The 21,139-nt window shown below is 39.4% G+C and overlaps 1 protein-coding gene across 6 annotated transcripts in view; it reads right to left on the reverse strand.

Annotated features, from left to right (window-relative positions):
* Window positions 1-1,694: 1,694 nt before the first annotated feature.
* r3hdm2 (R3H domain containing 2) overlaps window positions 1,695-21,139 on the reverse strand; it is a 30,319-nt gene continuing 10,874 nt past the window's right edge. The window contains exons 3-28 of one of the 6 annotated variants that reach the window (XM_087801848.1): window positions 18,334-18,427; window positions 17,303-17,442; window positions 17,017-17,240; window positions 16,850-16,891; window positions 16,230-16,316; window positions 15,989-16,112; window positions 15,713-15,791; window positions 15,156-15,215; window positions 14,892-15,032; window positions 14,681-14,789; window positions 13,915-14,010; window positions 13,797-13,828; window positions 12,956-13,009; window positions 10,568-10,803; window positions 10,381-10,499; window positions 10,031-10,129; window positions 8,890-9,180; window positions 5,685-5,820; window positions 5,431-5,588; window positions 5,099-5,238; window positions 4,411-4,511; window positions 4,170-4,342; window positions 3,934-4,078; window positions 3,678-3,772; window positions 3,076-3,160; window positions 1,695-2,988 (exon numbers count right to left, since the gene is read on the reverse strand). In XM_087801848.1, coding sequence (XP_087657974.1) covers window positions 2,615-2,988; window positions 3,076-3,160; window positions 3,678-3,772; window positions 3,934-4,078; window positions 4,170-4,342; window positions 4,411-4,511; window positions 5,099-5,238; window positions 5,431-5,588; window positions 5,685-5,820; window positions 8,890-9,180; window positions 10,031-10,129; window positions 10,381-10,499; window positions 10,568-10,803; window positions 12,956-13,009; window positions 13,797-13,828; window positions 13,915-14,010; window positions 14,681-14,789; window positions 14,892-15,032; window positions 15,156-15,215; window positions 15,713-15,791; window positions 15,989-16,112; window positions 16,230-16,316; window positions 16,850-16,891; window positions 17,017-17,175 — 3,135 coding nt within the window. In that variant the 5' untranslated portion in view covers window positions 17,176-17,240; window positions 17,303-17,442; window positions 18,334-18,427 and the 3' untranslated portion in view covers window positions 1,695-2,614. Of the gene's footprint in view, window positions 2,989-3,075; window positions 3,161-3,677; window positions 3,773-3,933; window positions 4,079-4,169; window positions 4,343-4,410; window positions 4,512-5,098; window positions 5,239-5,430; window positions 5,589-5,684; window positions 5,821-8,889; window positions 9,181-10,030; window positions 10,130-10,380; window positions 10,500-10,567; window positions 10,804-12,955; window positions 13,010-13,796; window positions 13,847-13,914; window positions 14,011-14,680; window positions 14,790-14,891; window positions 15,033-15,155; window positions 15,216-15,712; window positions 15,792-15,988; window positions 16,113-16,229; window positions 16,317-16,849; window positions 16,892-17,016; window positions 17,241-17,302; window positions 17,443-18,333; window positions 18,428-21,139 lie in introns of all 6 variants that reach the window. The other 5 variants (XM_087801847.1, XM_087801850.1, XM_087801849.1 and 2 more) reach the window with 5 other exon arrangements.

Raw genomic sequence — 21,139 nt, forward strand, 5'->3', positions numbered from 1 at the left:
AATTTCTCATCTATTTCAGGAATTTTTGTTTCTTCTGTGTCAGTTTTTCAACACAAATTGATCGTTTTAGTTTGTTTTTCTCGTTCTCTTAATAAAAGTTTGCAGGAGCTTCTTTTATTTGAACCTTCCACAGGTCACCAAACGGAAGTTAAGAAATGAAGTCAAAACTTTGACTGTACTGTGTTCAAGGATTTCTCTCAAACACACAGAACACATGCAAGAAATCGTAAATATGTGTGAATTAATAATGAAATAAATGACTCAATGATATAATAAAGTAAATGGGAAACTGAGTTATAATCATGAAAAGATGGAAAAATAAATATTCAGTAATAATTGTATTTATATAGCACTTTTTCTAACAGTACTTACAAAGTTATTTACATAAAAGCACTCGAGTTAAAAATGACAGTACATTAAAACAGTACAGTAATAAAACAAGATAAAACAACGTGCGTTGCATTCAAGGAAAATAGTATTAAATAAAATGCACGTCTCCTGGTCCTGGCGCTGGCGTACCACAGGGAGATGGATGAGGTGAGGATGGACTGGATGATGGGCGTGTAGAACTGCACCAGCAGCAGACGATGTTTCTTGAGGTGCCGCAGGAAGAACACCCTCTGCTGGGCCTTCTTGGAGCTGATGGTCTGCTCCCACTTGATGGTGGTGCCTAGGAAGTGGAAGGAGTCCACGATGGAGAAGGGGGTGGAGGGGTCAGCCGGGGTGAGGAGCGATGGTGGGGCTGTTGGCTGTGTAGGCGACCTGCAGTGGATCCTGGAGGGGGTCAGTGAGGGTTTTGAGGTGCAGCAGTAACAGGCGCTCAAAGGATTTCATGACTTTAGTCATTCAGTCCTGAGATCCTGGGTCTGATATGCGTCAGATTGTCAGGGTCTTCTCTTCCTTTCTTAAACGTAGGGGTGCAAAGCGACAGAGAGACGACCCCTTTAAAGTCTAATTTAAACCATTTGAATACATTATTTCTGGAATTTCTGCTCCTTACAACCCATAATGCACCTGGATTTATGCTCTTCTCTCCTATCCTTTTTTTGTGGCCATTTGGTTTCTTCCCTTTTTCAAAAAGTGACATATTTTGAAATTAGTATTTAAAATGTCAAAACTATACAAATATGTCTGATAATTTATAACAGATTAACTCAAATCCGAGAGTAAAATAAATACAATTAGGACGAAATAAAATAAGTTAAAAAAAAATAATTAGATACTACTTACCATTTTTTTTTTATTCCATTAAAATAAAAGGTATAGCAAGAAAATAAACAAATTATATTTTTAATTACTGATAATAATGTGCTCTTGGGTACAAGATGGAGGCTCAACAAGTCGCATTTTGCAGTAAGTGAGAGAATATTCTGCAACTTCATTTGATGCATGTATAGCTTTGATTATATAGTTAAGATGGAAGAGATTTATTCGGGAAAAAATATTAAATTAGATGAAAATGGCCCAAAGCTGACTGTGGAAACAAACATTTGGAAACAAAAAAAAAATAAAACTTGCATCAAACATTTGCAACAAATACAGTATCTACGTTTGAGAAACAGCTCAAGATTACAATAGTTTGATCAATGAGCGGTTTCTGGATTCAAACATGTTGATGCAAGATTTGTAAATAAGAAACTGTGTAAGAGTTTCATTTGCTTCAGATACCGAAGAAGAAAAAAAACAGACACGTCTGATGTTTTCAGAGATTTTTTTTTCCGGACTTTTATATTTTTAAAAACAAACAGAAAAATAACAGATTAAATAAAATGTACAGTAGACATATGCAATCATTGTGCACGTTAACTACTTCTTCGGAAACTTTCTGCACAGCCGTCAACGAAAAATACAACAGGAGGGATCATAGAGGATGAAGGAAGAGAGGAGGAGGAGGAGGAGAGATGTGCGGAGGTCAAAAAAAAAAAGTCTGTCAGGGGAGCGGTGACAGGATAAATAAAGGCCTTAAACATTTTCACTCGGAGGATAGAAAGAAAATAAATCACTGAATATATAGATTTCTTTTATTCCTTACATCACTTATATAAATATATCGAACCCCCAAAGAAACGAGAACTTTCCAGAAAAGAGGGCGCATACAGAAACCCACAACAGCAGTAAGGCAAACGAAGCGAGAGAGGATGACGAGGAAGGAGGGAGGAGCAGCAGCAGCGGGGGAGCAGAGAGAGAGCAACTGTGCGTATGAAAGGTTTATAAATACGTGAGACGATGGCGGCAGAAGAGCGTTGGGTGGAGGAGGAGGTGGAGGAGGAGGTGGACTGTCCAGTGTGTGTTTCTGTGGTGTGCTACGTGACCCTGTCGCCTGTCCCGAGTGTCTCAGTTCATCCAGCAGCACCGACCGTGAACACATGCGTGTCTCGTGTGCTGTTCTGCCGTATAAATACAAAAACAAAAACATTGAATAAAAACAAACCATTTGCAACCAAACACCACCTGATGATTTGCACCTTCTTCCCTTTTATACATTTGACACATTATTTAAATCTTTTTTTTTTTCTTTTTTTTTTTTGTACACTTAAATGGCCGCCCTCCCCGGTCCTCGCTTCTTCTTCTTCTTCTTCTTCTTCTCGTCCACCGAGAGTCTGTCTCCGCTCCTTCACTGGGAGCTGGCTCGCTCCAGCACGCGCAGGTCATAGTTTTTTTTGGCGGCCCTCAGTTTGAAGAGGCCGCCGCCGCTGTTGTTCAGTTTGAAGGAGGCGCTCTGGGCGGCCATGGTGCTGGGGAACACGGCCACCACCGTGTAGAGGTGGGCCGGGTCGTTGCAGTCGCCCTTGGCCCCCATCATGGGGCCGCCCGATGCCCCCGGTACGGAGGGGCAGGCGCCGGGGCAGGGGCCTCCTCGCCCGCCCTGCGGATCCTTCAGCCACTGGATTTTGGCACCGCACATGGACAGCGGGTTGAAAAGCTTCTCGGCCTCCGGACGCGAGATCCCTTCGGGCAGGTCCGTCACCTCCAGCACTCGACTCACCACTGCACCAACACACAAAACCTCAGGATCCACAAACGCTTTCTGACAGTTTAATCATCCATTTCTAAAATTAGTTTTCATGAACTCACAGACATCCGTGGTGCCCAGGTCGGTGGACGCAGACTTGAGTGTTTGTTTCTTCCCTCGGGCCCCGTGTTTCATGACTGCCTGGCTCTGAGACACGAGAGAGAAGAGTGAGGCGCAGTACCACATGTCGACACTAGATGGGGTCAGTATCATAGTAAATAAAATGAAATAAAAAACGGATGTTTCAGGAGTATCGAGTACAGGGAAAAACTGATCGATGAGAAAATGAAATCAGAAATGGAGCTCTAGTAAAAACATACTGTATTTAAATTATATCACTATGTCTTTGTTTAAAACGAACAACAGCGGTGATTAGTTGGATGGGCGGCCAAGCATTGGACGAGAAATTGGGGCATTGTTATTGAGAGTTTTTGTTAAGAGGGATGGTAACAGAAAATTAAAACTCATCTCTAATGTAGGGAGAGAAAAAAAAACAAATGCGTTTGCAAGTTCAAATAAACGAGGGACCACTGGACCCACTTTTTTAGTCTAAAGAGATAATTAAACATCATTCCCAGGTAGAGTCACCAGACACAAGATGTTGGGCCTGATGTTTTCTAAAGTTAGTTGCTTTATTTGTGTTTTGCTGAACATGTGGACTGACCTGATGTGAAGTGTAGGAGGACTGTCCATGCATGAGGGGAGGTGGACACAGGCTGTACTGTAGAGGCTGCCCCAACAAAGAGTAGCGACTGTCGCCTACAAACACAAAAATAAACAAGACTGAGATCTACTTCAACCAGCGCTCACATGCAGACTGAGGAATAGAACTTAATTCTTGACTATTCACTCTATATTATACACACCATACACACCATGTCCTAAAAAATGTTGCCATGTTTTTATGAACACAGTCATACCTTGAGCCGGACCTCCTGGCCGGGGGTACTGTGAAATGAGGGGTAGCGGCCCCAGGCCCGGACATACACTATTGACGCTGCCGGAGGGAGACGGGGTGGGAGACTGAGTGGGAGAAGCCAAGGGACTCGTCAACTGGTTACTGGCCTGGACGCAAGGAAAAGAAAGAGGGAAGTGGAGGACGATGCAGAAACGATTGGGGGGTTCAACGTTAAAAACGTTTTTTCTCTGCTGCTACCTGGGGAGTGTTGTCAGGCTTGTACAACTCCCCTGGCTTGCTGGGCCGCTGCTCCGCTATGCTGTAGTACTTGCACGGGTTCCACTGCACCAGGGGAGGATTTTGGGACGGTTGAGGTCCGTTGGGGACGCTGAGCTGCATGACCATTACTCCTGGCCCGGGAGGAGGGACCCCTGGACGTGCGCACGACACCGTTAGATGCTGAGTCAGGTCGACTCACAACGGTGGACACAAATCTTACCTGAATATTGTTGCTGCAGCTGTGGAGGGTTGCACGGGGACGGTGACGGTGTAATCTGATACTGTTCTGAGCTGGGCGGCTGTAGGTAACCCACTGACGGACTGATGACAAAATAAATTAAATTATCTCTACTATAGAGAACAAATCCAGTAAAATAAATGTACATCACTAATTAAGGAAACAAAAATCCAAAAAGAAAAACCAAAAGCATATCTACTATAGGGAACAAAAAAGTAAAAGGAGAATACAAGCTTATCTATACTAAAGGAAACAAAAAAGAAAAACAACAAACATTTCTACTATAGGGGAGAAAAGAACCAGAAAAAGGTTTAGTATAGGTAACAAAAAAAAACTTATCTCTAGGAAATCAAAAGGTTTTATAAAAAATATAAACATCTCTAGTATAGGGAACAAAAAGGAAAAACTAAAAGATGAACTTATTTCTATAAAAGGAAACAAAAAGGCAAAAAAAGAGACAACAAATGTGCCTCTACTATAAAAAACAAAGATCTCTAGTACAGGTGATGGAAAAAACAACTAAAAACATATATTTACCATAGGGAACAAAAAAGCAAAAAAAAATATCTCTAGTGTGGGTAATTAAGTTATAAAAAAACAACTATAATAATACTGTAAGACTCTAGATTTGATAAATACAATTGTGGCTTTTGGGTTGGAGCGTACAAACCTTGTGCTATTCTGCTGTGTGGGTGTAATAACACTGTAGTAAACAGGCATGGGGCCCTGGACAGACTGGCTGACCGGCACCATCACCTGCTGCTGATACGGCTGCTGCACCACCTGCTGATTTTCATTACCCACTGGCACCTGAATAACAGGGTCAAAAGAAAGACAGGCCTTAGTTTTTATTCTGGGCATCTTAGAAAAAAAAAACATTAACCTGAACGAATCTTTTGTTTGAATTAGAAGGAAAAAAAAGATTTTCTCACACCGTCCACCAGAGGGAGCAGCTAAATCAAAGAAACATTCATGCAGCTTCATCAAAATACTTAAACATACCTGATATGACTGCATTTGAGGGTACTGAACCATGATGCTTTGCATCTGTCCTCCCATTCCTCCTCTCTGGGAATTTAATAGACCAGGGTTTGGAGCCTGCTGCACCCCGATCATCCCCTGATAGCTTGGCTGCTGGCTGGGCATCATCGTCTGGAGACCTGGAGGTGATCAACAACATGGCAGCACAGGTTTAGAAATCAAACTGTATTTTCAAGTCTAAAAGCAACATCATGTGTGACAGCTCATGTACGCACCTGACTGCTGTGAGGGTTGAGGCATGGGTTGTGTGCGCTGAGCAGAGTAAGACACCTGGTGCGATATGGGCTGCGGCACGCGGTACTGCTGGCCGGTGCTAGGATACTGACCAGGAGGGTAGTACGACACCTGTATCTGGAGGAGCCAAGAAGAATCACATGGTTACATTTTAATTTAGGTTTGTGTTGTGTTAAAGATGACACAATATTTAAGAGTTTTTAATGAAATAAATACATTATTTTGTGTATTTAATGTCTGTATTCAGACATAATACTGCTGATGCAGTGAATGTGGCTAAATCTAAATCTAACCCTTTAATATTTGCTACTATGTTTTAGGTCAAGTGTGACAAACTCAACAACACCTCAACGGTAACATCTTCCAACAGGTTGCAGGCCAAACAACATTTGTATTTACAAAACCGTAACAGGAAGTATACGTCTTTTTATTTATAAAAAAATCTAATATTGTTCGAGTACTTGATTCTAAGCTTTAAAAGCTGCTGGAGTCGACTGTATCCTCTCGTCCTCGGTTATCACTGGGTTCTTGCAAAATCTCATTGCATTTTAACAGTGAATACTGTAACTGCTGCCATCTAGCGACCGGATCAATTTCGCAACACAAAAATGAGAAGCGTGAATATCTGCATGTTGTGGTGATGATGATTTTGGCTCCTTTATTATTTATATTTCAATGTGTGTGTATAAAAATATTTATATTTTTTTACCAACAAATACATGCAAACATTTACTACATAGGTTCATTTTTTTGTGTGATTAAATTTCTGGTTGCTGGATGGCAGCAGTCACTATGTTCTCTGCAGCTAAAAGAAGGAAGGACATTCTGTGAGATCCCGGCGATTACTGAGGACGAGAGGATACAGTCCACTCAAGCAGCTATTAAAGCTAATGTTGGGACATATTTTGGTTTCAAAACAAATGAAAGCAGTTACTTTGGTGTTGCAGAATTACAGACCACATGACTCTTGACAAAGTCAAGTACTCCGACAATACTACAAAACAATATCCTTGTTCGTATAGTATTTCAATATATCCTATTGTTGCCCCTGTATCATTATACACATCATTTCACCAAATACACCCCCCCCCAGAAATGAATACAATATTTCAGATAACAAGGTCAAATTAACAAAGATACATTACAGGGATCTTTATGTATGATTAGAATGTAAAATAAAAAGATGGAAGAAAATAAATAAATCAGCTTCTGCAGGGAAACGTATTGTCCAAGTTCCTGTGACCAAAATAGGTAAAAACTTGTCTCCTTAGAATTTAAGTAAGATGATTTGGGGAAATTTAATGTCTGCAGTATGATGAACTCCAAATGAGAAAATGGTATCTTTTTCTTAAGAGTATGATTTAGTTTCACTTAGAAATCAATAAGAGTGATGCAGGATTTAATCTTCTTAAAACCAGACAGAAGTAATAAGCAGAAGGTAGTTACACCAGTGTTGCATCATTGTGCATTTTAGACGGTGAGCTGTAGGATTGTTTGGGCTGAAAGCTGCTGCGTGTGAGCAGAAGAACGCCAGTCAGTGAGCAGCATCTTATGTAAAATTGAGGTTGAGTAACTGCGGAGACGATGCGAGAGTCTCTGTGGGTTTATCACTAAAGCTGCTTCAACACCCAAAAACAGTCCGAGCTTGTGTTCGCACCAAAATAATACAGACAGTGGACGAGCTCGAGGGATGAAAGTCAATAAGAATGTTCAAGAGTTCCGAGTGTTATACAACAGACTAAAAATGTAGCCGGGGCTGAATCCCAAACAGTCCTGCAGTGAGAAACCGGAAGATCGATGCGTCCTCATCAATACATTCTACCTCCACCTTCATCTGCATACGTGACGGCTCTCAGCCCATTCAAGGTGTCAAACTCAGTCGATATTTGCACTCCAGCCACTGTTGACCACCCACACAGTGAAGAATGTCAACCTTTCTTTCTAGACAGTGGTGTCCAAGAGGATGATGGGTAATGGATGAACTTTATAGAAAAGACCAAAGCAATGGAAGTAACATAACTAAGAAGTACAACAAATAGTGTCATTTAGTTGGCAAAGTACATTTAAAAACTTACGAAGGCTGGGAAAAAAATAAACTTGATATAGTATCCAACTTTAAAATGGATTTATAGAGCATGAGATCGAATATTTTCACAAGCCTGCAACCAATACATGCACCATGGTTGAAGTTTGTCAGAACCCCTTCGACAAGGTATCACACTGCGCTGACGTTAGCTTACAATGACAAGCCATCTGGGACAAAGCAAATTCAACTGAGAGAATCACGACTTTAACAGGTGATTCTCTGTAGAACACCAGGGTAACAAATAAACGCATGTTTTTTGCACATAAAACACCCCACTTGTTTCGCCCTCTACAGGCTGTTGCCTCGGGAGGAAACCCATAGTGACTACCTGTAGAGAGCACTTATGAAGTAAAACTTTTGTTTTGAGTGAAGAGAAAATGACATTGTTACAGAGTCAAGATATTGTCATTGATAAAGAGCCTATTCTGAATTCAATCAAATATAATAAATTAAAACCATATCAATGGAAATTGATGAGGAAACCGTCCATGATACTCAGACTTAATGACCAAACACATCTTTATATACACATGCATGTAGAAGCACAGTGAGATAGTGTCTCACACGTGAGCATGTAGTAACTTGTAAATGCACACAAGCGAGTCATATGCTTGGTCTCAAGTCTCATGACCAGACATTTAGCCAAGCCTGCAGGAAGACAATGATTTTACAATTTTAATAGAATCGTTTATATACATGTTTATATGAAGAGTTATATTTTTACATGGAACGGTTTGGATGGTTTTAAAATGTAAGAGGCTCTACAGTAAGTGTTTGTTTATTATTATTTATAATGATTCATTATATTTATTTACTCTCTGCAACACTAAGTTGTGGACGAAAATATCAAACGTTTATTCAAACATCATCCTTCCAGTCAGTTTAGCAACCTAACGCCTGATTTAAAAGACTGATCAAACTGTAACATGTTTTTCAAACTACATTTTTAAATCATGGCAAATCCTCAAAAGACCTTATTTAGTTAAAGCGAGAGGCGTTTCATCTCCACTGCTACATTAGGTCTATCTAAAAGGCTTCGGGGGAATCCTGCCACGACGATCAAACGCGAAACATTTCAAGCTCAAACTGACAAAAAGTACCTGCTGTGGTGGAGGGGCCTGCATGTATCCCTGTGGAGGAGGCGGGGCTTGTAGGACCGGCTGGGATGGCGGCGGTGGAGGAGGTGGAGGATGGGGATGCCCTGTGGCCTGCTGGTATCCAGATGGAGGCATGGGATGGCCAGTGGTGGCCATCACGTAACTGGTTTGAGGCGGCGGGTGCTGGGAGAGAACGGTGGGAGGAGCCTGGTACAGTTGGGGAGGCTCGGGATTCTCGCTGGAGCTCTGGCGACTCAGCGTCATCTGGCTGAACTGAGGGGGCAGTTCTTCTCCCTGGGAGGAGGAGTTAGCATGTTACTGGATGTGCAGAAGAAAACTCATGACAAAACACATTCAAACTCAAGAGTTGGAAATTAAAGATTTAACATATAAAGATGTTTACTTAAGGTTAAGATTCTATTTAAACATATGGTCATTTTTTTACTCAATCAATGCAACAGAAAATAAAAATAATTTCTAATGCATTGATTATTATTGTATGAGAGGAATCTATTTTTTCAAGACTAGATTTGGTCTGAAGTAACATTAGCCAGTGACTCTTTATACATTCATTGAAATGTTCAGTCAATGTATTTGAAACTCTGGGAGCGTCTTGTTGCAGAAATAAATCTGCGTATAGCATCTGCTGATTCAGTGAAATGGTGATGCATTTTTCAAATGTTTCTTTTTGCTGGACATGCCATTTTATTTTCAATCTTTGTTGGCCCGTTAATATATTGCCAACATGAAACTAGAATGTTGTGCAAAAAGGGTTGGCGGTTGTGAACTAGAAAATAATGTAGATTTTATTGTATTGTCTTATAATTTATTGGTATAATGAGACATTCAAGAATTACCAATGAAAATGATAATTACAACTAGAATTATTAAAAGGTTTATGTATTGGTGTGTTCACACCTAAGCAAGATGAAGAACAAGACCTCAAATCATCAATTTTCAGAGTAGTGGAAGTGAACGGGAGATGAGACACGGTTCAGTGCAGCAAAGACATTAGTTAAATCCTGAGGTAATCTGAAGAGATTGTGAGCGAGTACAATGAGACATTAGATAATTGCGGAGCATCAGCTAGGCAGGTCTTTAATTAAAACAACAAAAGAGATGAAACCACTCGATGTTTCAGTACCATTGTGTACTGCTGGGGAGGAGAAACTGGCAGGAGGACCTGGGGACAGGAGGGGCTGGAGTAAGAGACAGGCTGAGAGGGCTGCAGAGATGCCACTGGCTGTACATCCCATCAGAGAGTGCGAAGAAATAAAAGAGGCGGAATTCGAAGAAAGAAGCAGGCCGGGAGGAGGATGTGCATAGGAGGGGCGAACCAAAGAGGAGATATATGGGTTAGAAAAAATGTGTTAATAAAGATGGACATAAGTGAAAATGACATTTAGTTTAAAGACATGCAGAGGAAAACAAATGAACCTGTCATTTCTAATACAGTAGAGAAGTGGATCCTTTTCATCGACGATGAGTTCATACCTGAGCAATCATGTGGTTTCCAATCGGGTGTTGCTGAGGCGTAGGCAGGAGGGCGGTCTGAGGGGGCGGCTGGGGCTGCTGTTGCGGACAGGGGAGCAGGCTACGACTGGACTGAGAAGCTGTGGGTGGATGAGTTTAATAAAAAATGGATCCACATCCTTATTGTAACTTTCCTAATGTCTCTTACCAGAGCGGGAGCCTTTGCAATTCCCTTGCGAGCCTTTGTTGCTGCCAAGACTGTCTCCTCTCGTGAGGATGGAGATTCCTGAAAAGCTGCTGGCCTTGGTGACAGGTGGCCGCAGTGTGCGATTGGAACTGTCCGAGTCGGTGCTGCTCCAGGGCCGAGGCTCCAGGCATTTCATGTCGCTGTCTGTGCTGCTTTGACGGCTGCTGGACGCCCGGCTCGAGCTCTCGCGGTTCCCTCTGAGAGAAACAGAATGCAAATGAAGGAAGAGAAGGAGAAAAAAAATGGAATGAATCAGATAAAATGATTAATTTGGGAGCGAAGAGAGGCAGAGAGTCAATAGTTAATATGAGAGTTAAAGTGAGGACAGTTAGCATGTGAGTTTGGATGGGGTGGGGTGAGTAACACGTGGAAAAGAAATGTGTTGTCAGACAGAGCGAGGAGGCAAAGAGAGAAGTGGGTTGAGGTGAGCCGGGGTAAAATTGGACGGAAATATCCTCAATAGTTGCTTTTGACTGGATTTAGAGTCGGTCATTCAACATTGATGCATGAAAATCAGTCGGATTACAATACAAATCAGGCAAGAACCACAAATAAATGTAAGTTGTGATGCATATAAACACCCATACAAACAGTGGAAAGTGCATGCAGAGAGAAATCAAGATGTTACAGATAAAACTCTAACAAGAGATAAAATAGACACCGATTTAATGTTGATGATGCAACACTCAAGGATAACAGGCAAATGTTCTGTCAAGTCCTGACGACACATTAACAAATAGATTATCAAAGTTACAAAGGATTATTGAACAGATAACAATACCGACACACTTGTTTTAAATCCACAAACACACACACACAGAGAATCTGTAAGGTTTCTTAAGCTCTGAATGCCATGGAAATCAGCGATCACATGAACAAGCACAACCATCAACATGGGAACACCTCCAAGGATTGATATTTAAATTGAATTCATCTTCAATATGTGGATGTTCTAAGAGCCTGCATTACTTCAAAAAGGCATACACGAATGAAGCATGTTCTCCAGCCGGAGAAATATACGAGCTGCCAGAGAACAATTGAGGGAATCAATGTTCAGGAAAGCAATGCGTTGGCTGAGCACTGCAGAAGCCTCATTCTAGTGAGTTGGACTGAAGGTAGCAATGACTGATAAATATTTCAGAGGCTGTAATTAATGGAGGATCTATTTTTAAGCTCCCTTTCTGCACAGCCTATTTTGAGGAAGGGTGGGTGCTCCACCGTTCTCTGAAGAGGCATATGCTCACGCCATTCTGCAGACAAAGATCAGAGCAGTAGGAGGAGAAATCTGGTGTTGATCACATGATATTTCCTCTTTGCTCGCCTCAGAGCAGCATTCCCAGTCGCCATCGTTCACCGGGGAACCTCGAAAGCGTTTTTTAAGCCTTAATCAGGATCTTCAAATTTCAGGAAGACATTAGTAGTCATTTGGTTATACTAAGAGTCATGGAAAAGTGAAAAGGTTTACAGACACAAAGATGAATCGAGGCTCAACCTATTGAAAAGGTTTTATCCAAATTGTGATTATTGAGTCATAAAACCTCCCCCTAAGCTAAATCCTGTACTTATCTTATTAAAATATATTTTGTGTCATGGGACAGATCTTTATTGATCAGTTTTAACCATGTTTACACTTTAATTTTTAACTTGCTGGCTGCTGTTTTATAACAAAAAAGGTCTTGGACATTCTGAGCCAAGATACAATGTGTACGTTTTATTGCAAAGTTCAATTGTACTTAATAATTTTTTTCTCATAAAAAATGATCTCTCAATGAGTTCACTGGTCAAAAAATGTCCGATGATGAGTCGGGTTTTTTTTTTAAATACCAGATTTTATACAAATTATCCTTTGTTTTTGTTTTACTCCTTCCTTTTTCAATATCAGATCAGCGCCTGTGTGACCGTTTTATACCATTATATGTGAAATCAGATGTGTTGTCCAATGCAAGAATCTGAATCCTTCAGCGGCTCTTTGTAACATTTTGAAAAACTTTGTGAAACCGAAACGATGATTTTTTCCTTCCGACGCAACTTTCAACAAGTCGATGAAACGCTACATGTCAACCACAAAACAAATGTGTACCGTGGAAGCGATGTCACTTCATATAAAAATGTAGGATGGGTGAGAGGGAAACGAGGTCAGAAGTTCCCTGTAAACCACAAAGCAGCCATGCATGGGCTTCGGTGAGCCCCACAGTGCAGTGCTGAAATAGCCATCAATCAGCTGACCACGCCAAGCAAAGGTTGTAGAGAAAAGAATGAAATCATCACAAGCCACCACCATTACCACTAAACCACTGTCAGTAATGGGCATGGCAACAAACAAGTCAGATCGTGACAGCACCCCAGTACCTAAAGATTTGCCTCCTCTTTTGAGAGCTAGAGCAGTAGCCCTCAGTGGAAAGTCTGTTGGGTTAACATTAGGAGAAAATGTGGGGGTTAAAGGAGGCACAGAACACAAGGTAAACAGAAGGTGAAATTAGTATGACGTGCAGAGGTAAGAAGCTTGGTCAGCCTATGAGAATAGAATCGAGAAAGGCAGTGACAGCTGGATTTGTTTTACTCTTAAACGCAGACACAATCTCTTTCTCATCACATCTTCTCAAATTCTTTTAGCACATCATCTGGGGCAGAACGAAATCTAAATTTATAAATCTGACCATAGCAAAAAGAAATTGCATTTTTCATACTTTCTATTCTATCCTAAATCGGTTATCATCTTTCAAACACAACACATCAAATTCTTTTACTTCATCATTTTTTTAAGTCTATTTTAACAGTGATAATTGATTCCTTAGTTTATCTTAATCACTGGCATCTTTATAGGTCACGATTCTAACAAGAACTTAATCCAATTACGATCATACTGTCCGGCGAAAAAAACAAACTGTTAAAGATCTGATGTTCCATTTTAGTCTGCTGGAAAAAAAAACTTAATGAAAAATGTATGAATATGAATAACTATCAGATGAAGCCATTTTTTATTTATTGAAATCTTTTTAAGAAAAAGAAACCCAAATGTTGTTATTTAAAGTTTGGAAACTACAACAGAGGACTAAGCAATATGGAAGTGCGGGTGATTCATGATTTGTTTTCAGGCTTAAGTCACAAAAGTAATATTATTTTTCAATTTACTTTTAGGAAATGATCCATTACATCTCAAAAAATATATTTGAAGACAGTGGCATCGTACCTGTTGTCGTTGATGTAGCCATTTTGAGAAGACTGCAAATAAAAGGAAACCTACATATTATGAAAAGCTTTATTCATCAGCAAGCAGAAGTACTTCTGTCCACGTGAAAAACACTTACTTCTCGGGCAAAGATCCGGTCTCGTACCCTTTGATATTCCTCCTCACGCTCTTCGATGGACTTGCTGCGCCGCCCGTCCTGCAGCGGCACACGGATCTATTGTTTGGGTAAACAAAGATGATGCGTGTAAAGTACGGCACAACACTTACAATTATTATCAACTCAAAATAAGGTTTAGAAAAGGTGAAGTAATTAGCATTTGTCTACACAACTGGTAAACATAAAGCCAGTTAAAGCCAGTTAAAGCCTACGTCCTGATGCCCAGAGGTTCTATGGATCGAGTGAGAAAAATACTGTCCATTACAGCTGATCTGTCAATTAGGAAAAGTTACTCAATTAGAAAATAATTTTACCGAAGTTAAGCCATTGTAAATTTAGTTTGAAGTCTCCATCAATGGATATGACACCAAAATGGTCAATAATGGGTTTTGTCATCATAATGCCTTTTCCATTTCTTTTTTTAAAGACCAATTAGGTTTGTGGAAATATCTGGCAGCGTAGATCCCCACAGTGAGGATTAATGGTCTGGCTTGTTTACATTTAATTAGCGAACGATTATAACCCAAAGCGGCAGCATTATGAAACTGCAGACTGATATGCTCCAAAAAATGATGGCTGAGACATTTTGACAAAATTAGATAAGCAGACTTAGAGCGTTGTCTGAAAATTAATGCAGACAAGGAGAAGCTGCACAACAATTACAATTAAAAACATCCTTTCAAATTCAATACAAGAAGCTTCATTTTTAACAACATTCCACATCTACCTGATTATCATCTTTGTCCATGCTTGCATCGTCTCTTTTTAGAATAAATTTCTTCTGGAAGTCCATTGTCCGTTCGTCCTTGATGTGTTCCGAGAACCTTTGCTCCGGGCTACAAAAAACAAAAACAAAGATGCGTTTGTTTTTCTATATCTTGCCAATAATGATTTGAGGGTGAATAACATTCTATATCCAAGCTGGCGGCCGCACTTACATCCGTGTGTTGCCGGTCTTGTTGATTATAACCGCCTTCCCCGTCTGATCTACATTATGGTCCATCCCAAAGTAAGCAGCCACACGGTGCAGCAACATGCGATGATAGGATGTCATCTGGGGAAATCTCTTGTACTGGTTGCTAAAAAAGAATAGACAAATATGTATTACTTATCATGACAACAACAGGCAACCCTATTATGTTTATACTGAAATCTAAATCTTTAAATGTAAAGAACGGGTCTTGACTGAATTCTTGACTTACTTGTCATCGTTAATGAACTCCAGGATATCTTGTTCTAGTTTGAGCAGCATCATTCGATCCCTGTGTGTGTGAAGAGACAAAAGTGGTAAGGATCAAATTTAAGTGTAAAAAGTAAAAGAAAGCGAAAACAGACATATAGCAAACACCATCAAGATGTCACTCAGAATCTGATTCACAGATTAGTTCAATGTCTGGGTCAAACTCAGCTGCAACATATTGAACAACATTCTTAACTTTAAGACATTAAGGAGAAAACAATACTTTACTTATAATATTTAACAAACATTCACCAAAATGTTTTCTCATACAGTATAATAACCGACTGAAAAACCGCACTGGATCGTCTTGGTGCAAGTGAATTTTATACTCTTTAAACTCTGCATCCCACACCCATGAATACCTTTAAAATATCATGCAGGTTCCATTTCATGTACTTAAAACATTAAGAAAATAAAAAGGGTATTTCATAACATATAAGCAGCAGAGAATGGTTTATACAAACTTGCTCTTCCTAAATTACATTAAATCAAATTAAAATAATTGTTTCATCCTAGTACCTGGGATTGTTCTTCAGTGTATTGACCAGAAATTCGTGAACATCAATGCCCGTGGAGTCAGTGTATTCTTGACTTGAGTCTGAAAGCAAATATGTCAACAATGATATGAATTAGAAACAAATGCCTAAGAGTCAGTTTTAACAAATATTAAGCAAACAAAAACAAATGCAGTGGGTTCAACACACAGATATCCAACAGTGACACAGCTGTGAGACTCATCACCTTCACTTATATCATGACTAGATCACATGTTCAACAGAAAGTGACAAGCCTCACCACGAGACAACATCTTCCGCGGAGTCTTGTCCTTCTTTTCCTTTTCTTCATTTTCATAGTCGTCCTTTGAGGACTTCTCTTCTTCCTTGTCCGACGGACAGCTGATATGAAGCTGGATGATGTCCTAGGAAACATCATAGCTTTGTTACACACAAACACACAGGGTTTTACACCCAACTCTGCATTTCAATTAATGATCAATGTAAGAAGTAACTATGGTAAGGGGTGAGTGTGGAAATACCGATTCTGGGGTTCCATCGATGGAAAATGGAACAGAAGACTCCTCGCACACAGCAAGACTCCTGACCAGCTTCAATTTTGCATTTGACTGCAGAATGAATGAGAGGATAATTTAATCCATATTAAGCAATACTGTTTATTATTTTTTAAACTTCTTGTCTGGTATAAAGTTGAAAGATAGTTCTTCATCATCTTTTAAAATGATGCATGCATTACAATTACTTTTTATTTTATTTTTGAATTTTTTTAACATGCCGTCGATAAAGATAAAATATATTATAAATTGGACCATGTTGTCGTTTGCATTTAAAGAGATAATCAAGTTTCATAAATAAAGGAATAATAAAATGGATAGAAACCTTTCTATGAGACAATGAAAATTTGATTTGAAGGAAAATAAAAGTTTATAAAAATAATTTGATAAAGAGTTTCCTATGCAAACATCATCTGCCAATTATTGAAAAAAAAAGAGTATATACAGTATAGACAATATAATTTGTTGGAGTTAAAGTGATATTTATGTCTTTTATTAATTCTTAGTCCTGTATATATTTAGAAAGTATTTAATACAACTTTCGGTGACACAAACACTTTTGAATCCTGAAAAAGTAAAATACTCACTTTGGCTCTTTTTCTTCCATGGCTGTGATTAGACGCTCGTTTCTGAAAAGAACAGTTTTGATTAAAGCTTTACATTCTTTTTGATTAGTCAAGAATGTATCTTTAACACATTTTTAACTTTTTACCAATAGTTTTGGTGATGGTTAATAATTGTTTGTGCTTCTAACCTGGGCATCCTGTGGGGCGCCATCCTCTGGCTCAAGGCCTTCTCCTGTGCCTTCCTTGTTACCCTGTGGTTGAGGGGAGGTCTTGCCTCGGCTGCAGGGCTCAATGAGTGGCCCATTCTCTCCCTCCAGCTGGATGTCTGTCGTCAGGCTCACTGACATCTTCTTAAGGGAGGGGGAGAGGGTGGGAGAAAGGGAGGGGGTTGGGTGTGAAGACCCAGGAGTGTCTGAGACAAAAGTAGAGTTTCATTGAGACTGAGGCCAAAAGGAGAAGAATGTTGGCGTTTACCTCTCTCTGGTATCAGATGTACGCTGGACTGTACAGTGACTCGGGATGGGAACCACACACAGGGAGGAGCCTGCTAAGGTCGAGATCTAGGCTGTGCTGCAGCAGGTGGTGAGTTGCAGCCCATAGCAAGCTCTTAATTTCTATGCAAAGATTAAACGAAACCATATCATTAGTATTAAAAGGTGGGTGAACTTCCTTTAGCTAAAAAGATGCATGGATAGATCACAGAATTAGAGATGGCCATAAAATAAGCAATTTTTAACACTAAATTAATATATTGTCTGAGGAATGTATAGATGTATTATTTTAATTATTTTTGAGATTTTATATACAAAAATAGCCATTATGATCATGATTCCAAATTCATTTTAATTGTAAAAGAACAATTATTACCATATAAAAGGTTTGGTCAATATAAATACACATACTGTGAATGCTTACCAGAAAATAAAATAAATGCATTAAGTTTTAAGTATTATTATTTGAACTAATTATCTAGCAGTAGCATCTTTTGAACTACTCATGATGGAGGCAAAGTAAATTAAAGCAGTTCACTCAGACTATGGGAAGTTTACAATTGTGCTGAAGTTTTGACCAAAAACTGAGATAAGAAACAATGAAATTTAACCGTATGATATTTGGTTTCAAAAATAAAAAGCTAACTGACTTCCAAACATAGTCATTCTCACGATGGGAAAATTGGAGAAAATGAAAAAGTTTTTTAAACTGAGACAGAAAACTGTAATTCTACAAGGAAATCAAGGAAGTACAACAAAAGATTATATAGGATTTAAAACCAGCAACTTTGCAATAAAAACTACTGTGCTGACCGTTGACTAATTGTGATTATAAAGAAAACAACAGACATGACAGTAAATACAACATATTGCTTAAGCTGATTAAATACTACAGATGCATTAAAACATACATTCTTATCATGTTGAATGAGCAGTAAATCACGTCATCACCATTACAGGTCATCAATTCGGTGTGAAAATAATGTAGTGATATGCAGGGTGAAAACGGCGTACCAGAATGTCAGCACCTCAGCAGTCCTCTGGGGCCCTCCGTTGTCATGCCTTGTGCTTCAGTGCAGCAGCATGGTCTGTATTTTCGTTAGGATCCCTGTACACAAGAGCAGAAAAAGGAAGACACGGATGACGTCAGGTTTCCCACACAGAGTGACTCATTGCGGCTGCTGCTGCTGCTTATAGCAGAGTCGAGGACAAAGCTGCTGAAAGCAGAGACCGTGCACAAAACCACAGCTTGAAGCCCAAGTCGCCATGCCAATATGTATGCTCTGCAAGATAATCACATTTAATTTCTCACTATTCCACCTTATCACTTGAATACATCTTCCAAATCTGCAGCTATGACTTACACTTTTAATTAACCATCTTATCTGTCGTTTCGACAGCGAACACTGTTAGTGTCGGAGATAAAGACACTGAGCTCGTCATTAGAAGCGACAAGGAAAGACAAAATCAGAATGAGTGCATCAGAGTTCATGATGAGAACATTGGGGAATAAGTTAGGGAGCCAAGATAGTTTGGACACATCATAAGGAAAGAGTGAACCTGTTGTTTGATATTTTAAGAAACCAGTTAAGAGAAGACAAGTAAACTAATGAGGTTCATGAATTTGCAAATGATGATCTGAAGAGAATGAAGATAAACACAACTACAGGTTAGAAAGTAAAGGAGGATAAAAGCAGTATAATTGTGAACACTGATTAAATTAATTTTTCAAATGTCCTTTAGAAAAGTATACCTTAGAATAAAACTTGCTTATCCATTTTGAACTTAAATACATATATGTAATCCTTTTCGTTACGGAAAAAAAACACACCAACATGCATACTTCCAAGGTCTTAGAGCAGACTGTTGGATTCATCAATATGATTTACTTCTTGACGTACTGACGCCTATAACTGCATGTATACCATGCGTGTAAAAGCAATGCAAGGACTAGCAGGTACGGAAAAGACTGACCAATGCAACTGCATGATACTTTGTCTTTAGCAAGGTCAAACATAAGCTCAAAAAATATACTTGCCTTCCAAGCAGCAGAACATAATCTTTTAAATTTTTCTAAGATGTATAGTAAAATACTAAATACTAATACTTCTAATTGCTGATGATGGCGTCAAGGAAAATATATCAACGATTACATTGTATAAGGCAAACAAGAAGGGAGAACAGAAGAACAAATATGTTTATCATCACTTATATTAACAGCTTTAGGAAGGAATATTTGCTACTAATTGGTGTTTAAGTTTTGCATAGCATTTAAGGTCTAGAATAGGGTATATATTTGAAGGATACATTTGCCATTATTATCCAAAAAAAATAAGGTTAAATACATTTGTAATTTCATTTGTTGTTATGGAACAATATACACTTTAAGAAAATACAGAAAACTGGTATTTCTTCAATTTTTAAATTACATAAAATATTCAACTTTGATTCCGACAGCTTAAACACAGCATATAGACTTAGTCCCTCACTTTTATTCAAGCCATTTTCTCTAGTTACCGTACACAAGTTACCAAACACAAACTGATCCTGATTTGTTGTGGCAAAGCTAAAAGGGCGCTGTGACCTAATACAGATAAATATCAACTCCCTTACATCATCAATGTGACAGGCAACCAGATGAGACACAGATTTGTAACATTGCCAACGCCAACAATTTAATGCTCCAAGGTACAACTTAAGAGAAGATGTAGTGACAGTGGGAAGTCTTATATGGGTGTGTCACAGCCAAACATGTCGGAATAAACATTCAGCGCTCGGGCTCATTTTTAGATCCGAATACGTGGGGTCAACTCGGGTCGGGGTCCAGACGAGAGAATGGCCAAGGTCATGCTGCCGGCATGGGAGGCATTCTTATTCTGAAAATAATAGCTCGCAGGATAAGCTGGTCATGTCACATGATCATGTTACTGCAGAAATAAGTTGATAAAAATGGCGCTTTGTCATTCAGTCTTGACTCTCATTTGACAAAGCAAACAAAAAAAAATCATCAATAAATGGAAAACGTGTATCAAAAGTAATCATCAAGGTAATGAGCATCGAAAATTCAATCCTTCTCCCTGACATATTACAAACCAGAATACAGCTTAATAACATAATTAACATTAACAAATTACCATTACCAAAACAGTTAAGTCTAGCAGTTACAGATTTGCATGATCGTGATAATTATTCAGTGTTTTAGTGATTCTTTTCAGGGCCAAAATTACATATTTATAAACGGTGAGGCACGCCAGAGTCAAAACTGACTTCCCTGCAGAAGCTGAATGAAAAGCAACTGAATGAAATCTAAGAAGATGAAGCTGCAAGAGTGGAGGCGCACACAAACCCACTGACGATAGTGGGAGACACCAGGCAGCTTGACCCAATTCATCTCTTCTGTATTCAGCCACGCACCTTGTCCGATTGACGTCAGAGAAACCATTTGACAGAAGGCAGCAATGCTGTCTTTACCGAGTGCCGGCTGCTGTGTTCTCATGGTTGAGCTGTGGGAGCCTGATGTCTGAACATTTGTACATCAGCGGTGAATGCGGTGTGCGGATCAATGTTCGTGTCAGAGAGGATTCCCCTTTGCAATGGCTGCACAATTACGTAACGGGAGGGGCTTGTGGGGGAGGGAAGAATTGCATTGACATTTGAACAGGATTTTTAATTAACAGGAGGTTCATAGCTGGTTTTATAATAATAACAACCTCAATAAAAGAAGTGCCATCATTAAAATTCAACACTTCTTGGGAACATATTTTCGACTATCCAAGAAACTCTGCATCCTTTCCTCTACATCCTTTTTTGGTTACCCAAG

This window comes from Callionymus lyra, chromosome 10, assembly GCF_982586985.1.
Source record: "Callionymus lyra chromosome 10, fCalLyr1.hap1.1, whole genome shotgun sequence".
NCBI lineage: Eukaryota > Metazoa > Chordata > Actinopteri > Syngnathiformes > Callionymidae > Callionymus > Callionymus lyra.